Source organism: Pterocles gutturalis, unplaced genomic scaffold (genome assembly GCF_000699245.1).
Source record: "Pterocles gutturalis isolate BGI_N339 unplaced genomic scaffold, ASM69924v1 scaffold40623, whole genome shotgun sequence".
In the NCBI taxonomy this organism is placed as follows: Eukaryota; Metazoa; Chordata; class Aves; order Pterocliformes; family Pteroclidae; genus Pterocles; species Pterocles gutturalis.
This window is the reverse complement of record NW_010127135.1, coordinates 926-11,115: the sequence shown is the minus strand read 5'-3', so window position 1 is coordinate 11,115 and position 10,190 is coordinate 926. Positions and strand designations below refer to the sequence as shown.

The 10,190-nt window shown below is 35.8% G+C and overlaps 1 protein-coding gene across 1 annotated transcript; it reads right to left on the bottom strand.

Moving 5' to 3' along the window:
- Positions 1-486: 486 nt before the first annotated feature.
- Positions 487-5,745, bottom strand: LOC104465942 (synaptotagmin-14-like; the record flags this gene model as incomplete). The annotated part of the gene is made up of 2 exons (XM_010079189.1): positions 487-1,257; positions 5,556-5,745. Coding segments are annotated over 2 exons (504 nt in total), but the record flags the coding sequence as incomplete, so codon positions are not given.
- Positions 5,746-10,190: the final 4,445 nt, after the last annotated feature.

Here is a 10,190-nt window from a genome sequence, read left to right as displayed (position 1 = left end):
TGCCACTCCCTTCACAGTCTTTCAACCTAACTTCCAACTGCTGACATTTTAAAGAACTCTGTATTAATTTGTTTAACGAAAATATATTTTAGTAAAGTCGTGCTCTGTGAGCTTCCTACATTGGAATACATGAACACAGGAAGTGCTTTCAACAGAAAGTTACATAGTTTTACAGTACAACCTGTCCAAGGAGATTTGGAAGGGACCAAAGTAATGATCTGGTCTCTTTGGATTACACAGAAGTATAGGCAAGAGGGAAAAACCCAATTTATGCCATATATAGAGCTTGTTCCTGTCACAGATTGAAGAAACATTAGTTTGATGTCAAAGTTCACCTGATGCCCAAATGCTAGTATTTTTCAAACCAACTGCATATCAAAAAATGAAAACTTACTTGTACTAAGCTCTTGGAAAAAAACTCAGTGTAAAACAACAGTATATTCATATTTGCTATATTATTAAGTGTTCTCCACTGGTGGGTTGTTTTTTTTTCTTTTGCTCTACAGATCACTAACTTTTTCTCAAAGTGCAAATTATTGACCTTTAGTCTGAACGCAGGCAGGTCAGAAGCTACAGTATTAGAGCAATACAAAAAGTACACAAAGAGGAGCATACATTAATTTGGAGAACCTTACATAAAATGTTTCTGAATTGAAAACCACAAAACAAACCCAAACAAATACAGCATCAGGTGGATGGGGGAGGGACTGCTAACATATCTGTGTAAAGCAAGGCTTCTTGACACCAAGGAAGTGTCTGACACTAAGTGAAGGTTATATATTAAATCCCGCCATTTTTCATGTTGTGCATTCTTTACGATGGAATGTTGACCTCAATTTTCATTTTTCACTTCCACAACAAATCTGTTCACTGTGACCAGGGATGATCATCTTCTTGAGAGACCAAACACCCTTAAAACCACTACTGCACTTTGTACTGTCCATTAAGATTCTAGTAAAGTATGCCATCTACATACTTGCTGTCCTTTAGATTCTTTCATTTCAGTCCAGTGATTGAGTTCATCTTCTCCTGAGCTGTTGAGACCTAAGGAAATCCACCCTATCATCTCTTTTCGTTTCATGCTGCGCTTATTATATACAGACAGTATGAGCGTCACATCTGAAAGCTGAAACAGTGCCACTTGGAAAACAAAGGTTTCTTTGTATACTGGATTTGGCTGTCCTCGGCGGATTGAAGTTTTGCATTTGGACATCTCTTGTCCCATCGAGTTCAGCAGTGTTAACTTAACATATGTATCTACAAAATAAATCATATTTTGGAATGTCAGAACATTGTTAGAAGACAAGTTTTTGAGAATGAGATATTTACAAGATACAAGGATATGGTGTATACCAGGCTGACTGAACACAGCTTAGTTTAGACACATGGAAAGATGACGAGTAAGCAAATTATTAAAAACACACTAACAAATTAACTATCTTCAGTAAATGGGTTAAGTTAAAGGTATACCTCATAATCCTCTTCCCATCATCCCCCCCCTTATTTGTTCTAAACAAACTTGAATTGCATTAACACTTAGCAAGCTCCAACTAGCCACAACACTGTAAGGCATACCACTGAATGTTTTCAGAGAATAAGAATAAACAAAGTGGAATGAAGGTAACTAATGAAGAGAAAAAAAAGAATGTTGATATGCAGTGATGATATCAGCACAGCTAGAACGAAATGCTTAAGAATAGTCTCTGCATGGATGGGGTTCTCACTTCAGACTTTTCAATTTTATTTATTTTAAAGACCAAAACTTAGCAAAGTGCATTCAAAGGTGGAATTCCACACAATTCAAAAAACCCTCTTAATTCCTAGATTCATGAAGGAATACATTTAATACACCTTTAAAGAGAAATAAGTTTTTGCATAATTCAAGATGGTGGTTTAAAACAGCTTGTACAGTGCTTTTAGGAGGTACATTTAAGAATCTGATGCATGTAAATGTGGTTATCACATACTGGGAGTTAGTATTTGGGTATAGACCCTTATTTTTGAAGCTCTATTTTCATTTGACTAGAAGCACCAAACCATGCTCCTGCAGAAGGATGCACATTTCATGAAGTTAACTAATTTAAAGAGATATAAAACAGTGTAAAACAATCTGGTGTTTCATTCTTTATTCTTGTCATATTAATATTAATGAATAAATTAAAATATTGGATTTTACGTAAAAAGAAACATTGATTATTTTCACTTTGCAAGTACACTGAAATCCCAACATCCATCATCAGAGATAAATGCAACTTTTGCATTAGAGTGCCACAAATAATAAACATATACTTTTATAAACCAATATGTCAGGCAGCCATGGATAGCTTTACTGCTGGCAAGTTTTCTTTTGCATGAAAAAGACAACATCCAATTAGTTTCTACAGGAACTCACCTCGGATTATATAAACCTGTCCACCTATCAAGTGTTTTAGACAACAGAACAGTCCGTCTGACAACAGGGGGTGGAAAGCAGTAAAAGAAATAATGACCAGATGTCAATAGTTGGGTGAGAGAGGATCAAAGGTTAAAGTTTAAGAGGAAACACTATTCATTGGAGTGGAAGAACACAAAACCTTAGCAGCATAGATCAGAAAAAGGATTGAACAAAAGGGACTGCTGGGTAAAATTTCATGAAATGAAAATTTTGTGCAGTTTTTGTGTAATCTTTAACAAAAATTACACCACTTACATAACGGATTACCTTTGTACTAATAGCTACTGGGTTCTAAAGCACATTCAACATAGAAAGAATCATGCAAACGATTAGGTTATAGAAGACTGGGTAAAAAAATCACTCTATCCTTTTTATCAAACCTTATGCTTTTTCATGCAAACTCCAGCATGTTAAGAAAAACTGCACACAGTAACTATACTTCATACGTATATTACAAGCAATAAAATGAAAAATCAGTGAACTAAAAAACTAAGCTGGTTTTGCCCTTAGCTTTTATAGTTACAGATATTTGTTTGTAATACTTTAGTTCTTGAGTAGTGGTGGACTTGGGTACAAGAATGACTGATCTAACCTCTAAAAATAGCTGAGGGATGCTTACATCTGAAATTCAACTACAAGTCTCTATTTAAAATGTAAAGATCTCACTTGTTAAGATCCATGCATTTATGGATTTAATGTGTGTGCATGCATACACATATATTTAATGTGCAAAAAGCTCATACCCCGTTTCAACAAAATTTTAAAGGATACTAAGCAGCATTTTTTTTTCTCAGACAAAATCTTAACTGTCACACAGAGAAATGAAGACACATTCTAACATCAACTGTTTTTGCCTGCAGGATTTGACTTATTCGCCTGTACTCAGTTGCTAAATGAGTTACTACATAACATATAAACATGCAGCAGAGAAGTATATACTGCCAAGAAGCAGAAATATCAGACTCAATCTGTATTTGCTGCAGAGGCATTTCACAAAAATTGTATAGGTTCACAACCCCTAGACTACAGAAAGGATTGCACGTGGGAAAGAAAAATTGCTTCCCTTTCTATCATAGTTTCTCAAGACCTGAATGAAAACTGATCTATGCATGTATTTTGTAGCACTTCCTAGGACTTTGGACCACTGATGGTCCAAACAACAAATCTGATTAGAGCATTTAATCATCAACCCTATGTGCCTTAGTTTTCATTTTGTGGAAGTGATGACACAGAGAGAGGCTGGTATGTGTCCACGATGTACTTGCCAGGGAGTTAGGAAATGGCAGTAGTATGCATCCGGGTCCAGGAGTTTACAAGAAGCTGCTACCACTGCTGGGGGTGAGGGCAGGGGAAGGAACAAAGCAGCCCACAGGAGAAATCTGGATTCCACAATATTCTGTGCATGGTCTTACCAGACCCAGAAAGCACATTAGGTTCCAGCTTTCTAGAAACAACAGAACTCCAAATCTGCACTTGCCTAAACAGAACTGGACTATTATTATTATGAACAGCAAAACTTCCCCCTGTCCTTCAGAGGGGATGACAAAAAGTGACACATAAGATCTTCCCTCCAAAAAGGTTAGACGGAACACGGTATTACAGGGGTATATGCCATGTTCTATGTGGCTTTCTTGTAATCTGAAACAGATTTTTGACCCCAGTGACACACACAGCTGTTAGCTAGACAGCATGGGCCCACAGAGCACATTTTGGGCATTAACATAGCAGGGAATGAACATATCTGACTTCAAAACAAGTACTGAACCCCCATTTAACTTGCATATTCTAAATATTAAGAAAAACTTGGCTTTCTCGAGAGATTCCAGAAAGATAAGCATAAGCCACCTACTGTTTTCTGCTTTAAGAGATCATATGGTCCCTTCTCTCCAGGTCTTCTGTTCATTCCTTCCCCCACCCCAGTGTCTTTGAGCCTTCTTGGCTTTCCCCATCTCTTTTTATGCTTTGTCTCCAAACAGGTGACTTTGGGGCAGCTACCTAATTATATAAAAGCATTAGAGATTCTTCTTTCGCCTTTCTTCTCTGGCCATGTTAACAAAGTCTGGCTCCATCAGTGTGAAAAGTGTAGAGAAAGCAAAGCAGAGTAAGGTTGAGCCAAATGTAATTAATGAATAGAATAAAACATGGGTCAAGAAAGAAAGAGGAGAGCACCAGTCTCAAATTGTTTGGCTTACTTCCCAAACTCTGAAGACAAAGTGAGATGTGCAAGCCACTTATAAAGTGTTGGCAGCCTGCTACCTAATCTAGTAGTACCAGATAATCTGCTATTGCCATACAAATCTGGGGATTAAGAAACAGAAAGAGGGGCTGAGCCTTCAGAAAAAATCAAGAGGAACAGGCAGGTACGTCTGGCTACAACTTATGTAAATCAGACTCGTCATCTAAAAAACAATAAAAAATAATTTTTAAAAAAGTTCATTACTGAATTTTCTCAAGCTATATCAAAGAATTAGAGACAGTAAAAACATTCTGTGTGTGTGACATTCCATCTGGCTCCAATTTAGAAGTACATAAAGTTCACAGATATTTCAGACAAATGTATTTTTGAACAAATGCTTAAACACACAGCTCAAGTCCTTTGCAACGGTGAACACTCCTTCTGCACCATAAATATGCCAAAGGTCTCAATTTGTTTCTCTGTTGTCTTCACTGACATTCCCAAGTTACATATATTACTATCACACATACACAGGCACATAAGCAATTAAAGACTGCAGTATCAACCCCTCTAGGAACCGCAATAACTGTTCAGAGTGTTTATATTAATATTAGCTGGCATGTACTTTCTCTTTAAACACTTACTTTTCATTCTTGGCCTGTGATGTGAGGCATCAGTAATTTAGCAATTAATCATTATGATAAAGGTAATTTATTAGTCAGTCATCATGAAAAATTAAAAGTCTTGTCAACTTACAATTAATATTTTGAATTTCAGATTTTTGCTATTTCCCAACTGACTAGAAATATAGAACATGAAACAGATTAGCTGATGATTGCTATACTTCATTTTGATTGGGTAAGACTAAACGATAGGATTGAAGTCCTTGCTACCGAGAGCCCCACCAGTACAGAAGCGTTAGGATGAAAAAAGATTGTCACTCACTGGGTGGTCTGTTTGCTGCCAAGTTTTTGAAGTGGCTGCCTTTTATCACTTCTGCTGATAATCTTCCAGTTGTAGCGTTATAAAGCAGGCCAATGAGGATTTCTGGAGCTGAGCCATGTACCAGAGACTGACAAGAGGAGGTACTTTCACTGCAGGATACTTCTGACATGCTCATTTGAGAGTCACAACCCTATAAAGCAGATAAGAATTCCTAAGTATTTTATGGCATAATGTTACTGGGAAGTCAATTTTTGGAATAACGCATAGAAAATTAGGAAAGCAACTTACTGACAATAACACAAGTTCCATTCAATCACCTAATAAGAAATGTACATTCTTAATATATACTCAGCTTGCACATGTTAGAGGTAACAAAGACTAAAGCAGCCTGGTATTAAAATAATTCTTAATTTTGTGTTTCTGTTGCTTCATAATTCAGGAGAAATAATGGCAGACGATGAAGAGCAGCCTTTATGGTCCCCATTTACTTCAATTACTAAGATAAGACCTGTAACATAATTTGTCAGCATCCTGGAGAACATTAAACCTTGTATCTTTTGCTTTCCAAAAAGGAAAACACTTGTGGAACTCTGAAGATAATAAAATGCAGAAAATTCTTATTCATCCTTTGTAAAGGTTATTCTCTAGACTGAGAATTTATGAGTAGCAAAATAACAGAACACATGCAAATAGAAAAATGCACTTCGTCTAGAATAAATTAGCTTACAAGGAATTTAATTGATCCAGGGATACAGAATTACAATAGACACTTTGTCTTGCATGGGAGAGGAAGAATGCCATCCTAAGGCTCAGCAAGAGATGCTTTAATTTCCACCCTGCAAGCTTCCAGAAAATTCAGATTTCTCATGCATTCTCACCATGTCATATCTTTGACAGGAGCTTCTAATATTTATTTTTATCATTTTAGCCCCTTGTAACTGGCCTTAAAAAATAACTAATGCTAATCATACCATAGTTGTTCCTACTTTAATTTCTTGATTTCATGCACTGGCACATAGACTTGTACCACTGAAAACAAGAAACTGGATGGAATTGGGCAGGGCAATTTGTTTGATAGCTCTGAAGAAACTTGTAATTATCAGTACATCCCTTTGTGATTCTCTCAGAATAAAACCATAAATTGGATCCACAGGTTTTTCAAATATGGCTTGACTCATTTGGGAATCTGGCAGCGCTCTTACAAGGAGTCATGATAATTCTGTGAAGCTGATTCTTCCAGATTCCAAATGTCTCTATCATTTCCAGCAACAGCTGACATGGGTGTGAAATCAGCCCTGAAACCTAAATGGCACAAATCCTCACGAAGATAAAAGTTAACTTTAAAAGCAAGTAATTTAATCTCACATATAAAGCCCAAATACATTACAGAATCTCAAATTTTAGAAGACATCATACCTACAAGAAGAAATTATGAACCTACAATAACATCCTTCATATTGACATTTTATCTAGTTTTTCTCAATTGAACTTTTCCAAGAAGTCTGGCAGAAGTTTCAAGTAGCAATCTAGTTCCTTGTTATTAGCAAATGTATTCTTACTACTAAAGAAGAACCTCAACAAAATTCTCTTGAGTTCCATCCCCCAAGCTGCAAATTTTGAATTTTAAATCTTTGGTTATGTCTCCAAAAGTTCTTTATTCAATTCCAAAAATAAATTTCAAATGGGTTGCAAACTGTAAATTGCTGAAAATGAATTACAAGTGTACATTCATTCTCTGGTTCTTGGCACTTGCAAACCAGGAAACTTTTGATTCCTAACTTCAACAGTAGAACACAAAATGCAAAGTGCTAAGTCATCTTTCTTTTGAAGTCACAGTACACACCGACCACTTGAAAGCCCCAGCCTGTCACAACTCAGCTATTACTTAAGTTTTGTGTTCTTCTAAAATTGTAACACATTATCCCTATGATGTTTATTCATCTTATTATTTTGTTGGGTGAGGAATTTAACCACAGTCAACTTGATATCCTTCAAAGCTTAGGTCTCAAATTTGACTATGATCCACAAAAAAGACATAACACAAAGCAAGGAGCTGGGTAACACTCCCTCACAAACCATCAAAGGGTTTCAACATCTGTACTGAGAGAAGGTGACGACAGCAGTTTTTCCTATTTGTGACTTATTTGTACAGCTTGCTGACATTCTAATAGGGACTTGTACAGTTTACTGATGTTCTAAATAGAGTTAAACTGATTACAATGGGTATCAGAATAATGTTTAGAATGCTACAAACAGTAAATAGTAAATAAGTGATGACTGAGTGGGAATGAGTCCTGAAGTACCTTGAAAAGGAAGACAAGTGGCTTCTGTGTGATAGAATAGAGAAGGGGCAAAACAACTAAGAAATGAAACAAGTGTGATATTACAAAGTTACATACGGACGGGCTAGAAATATCATTCCTTGACAGCAGAACCCTGAGTGGATGTGAGAAGGCCAACACATTTGTCAAGGCCAGAGAAAAGGATGTCACCAGATGAATGGCGGGATGAGAAGACCTGAACGATGCTTCAGATCTGCTAAGTGGATGGAAATGCAACTAAGTGGCTGTACCTTAGAACTGCTGCACAGAAATAATCGGCAGATGTAGTCTTGATGAAAATCTGGAGAGAGGGCCTAACTTAAATGTTTTGCTACAATATTTTATAAAACAAAATATTCTGACTTCTGTTTTGAGACAGGTGTCAGGTTTCAAACAAACAAAAGCACATCTTTAGCATATAATAAACTTGTGAATCTCCTTCCTACAGAATGTTGTGGTGACAGAAGCTTAAGGACATTAAAATAAAGCAATCAAATTCACTGAAGAAACAATCTAAAGAGTATTTTGTTTTCCATTTCACACTAAAAAACATACTCCAATCCATTTTGTTTTATACTGACCCAAATTTATTTAAAAAAAAATACTCTGCTTTTCAGTTATGAACTGGAAAATTCTAACATAAAGAAAGTGAGACGTTAAGAAAAATGAAGCAGTGAGGCATAAAGCAGATTAGAAGACAGATTGATGTTACTTGGTAAAAACAGGGTTAAATGAGATAAACCACAGTAAAATTTCTCTTTCTACCATAAGGGAGAAAACAGAGAATTTAGCTGCAATTAGGTAAGAGACATGAGATGATGACAGGAAGAAAGTGAGGTTTTGTTTTGTCAGTTTTCTTTTGAAAGAAAACAAAGATCCTATAAGGAAAAAAAAAAAGGAAGAACAAGCAATAATCAGGGAAGGTAAAGAGACAGATGAGAACAAGGCTCAGATCAACAACTGAGGAAAGACCTTTCATTGCAGGACAAAGTTAAAATCACAGATACTGAGTATTATTAAATGTCTTCTCAAAAGTATTTTCTCCAGCACAGAGTTCATTGTTTAGATTGTGGAAATCCATTTGTTGCTTTATGTGAGGTATTCTGTAATAATCACAGCTGTTGCCTGACTTTGTGTTAAGTCCGAAAGCCACACTAGAATCGAAAGTAGGGCACCTTCTCAAGTGTTGGTTTAGAGATTTTTTTTTCTGTTTACATAGTTAAAATTCAAGATGACTGCTAACAAACTCATCAAGAAAAAAGCAAGACAAGAAGTTACATTTTTACTGCCTCAAAAAATATAAGCTTCATGATCACGTGCCAAACTGTAAAATATTGACACTGAAATTGCTAATTGGTACAACATGAATATAAACGTAGCTACAACAAAGCTTTCATCTCTTGACGGCATTACAGTGCTACTGGATGCTTTTCACCTCCATACTATCTGCATTCAATCTATCTGTAAACTTATCTGTGGATCACTTTGATACTGTAGCTTCAGTGTGGGAAATGTAATATTTAGACCAGAAGTTACTATTTGTTTGGAATAATCTGACTACAGAAGTTTATTTTTAGAACTCTTCTTTTCCTCTATAAACACTGTGTGTATTTTAATATGCAGGGGAAAAAAAAGGACTAAGGTTCCATTAAAAGCCTTTAATGGTCAGTGAAGGACCAGAACAGGCTAAGAAGAACTGTTGTAAAATCCTGACTGCAGATTTTCAAGAACTTAGATGTACTGTCAAGGTATTGATGATCTTGCCACAGTGCAAGCTGGTGAATTAGATGGTCTCTTTAGGTTATCTCCAGGATATCAATACTGAAATTGTAACCTATTTTTGTTAATTTAGCCATAACAAAAGTACATTATTAACAGTAAACACAAGCAAAAAAAAATTTGTTAAAGTTTGTTACAAATATTTGTTTCAAAGGTCTGTCTTACTAGTTTTTGTAAGTGAATTACAAGTTTTCAGCTTTTCAACTCTATAACACAGAGCTTTGTGCAAAAAACCTAAGCCTTTCCCGTGCACACCACAGGGCAGTACTTTGTTACAAAGTTAGGCTGATTTTATTTGATCAACACTTACAACAATCACTCCTTTTCACTGGATTATGAGAGTAATATTTGTTACGTACTACAAAAAACTTAATTGCTAATTCTCCAAACTATTGTCCCTGATGACTTCTTTGCATATATTATCTAGAGAATAAACCTGACTTTTTAATAAATATGTAATAAAATCATTCCCATTCAATGGTATTTGTATTTCACATATTCCTACTGTACAAAAGTCAGCAACCAAAACAATAAC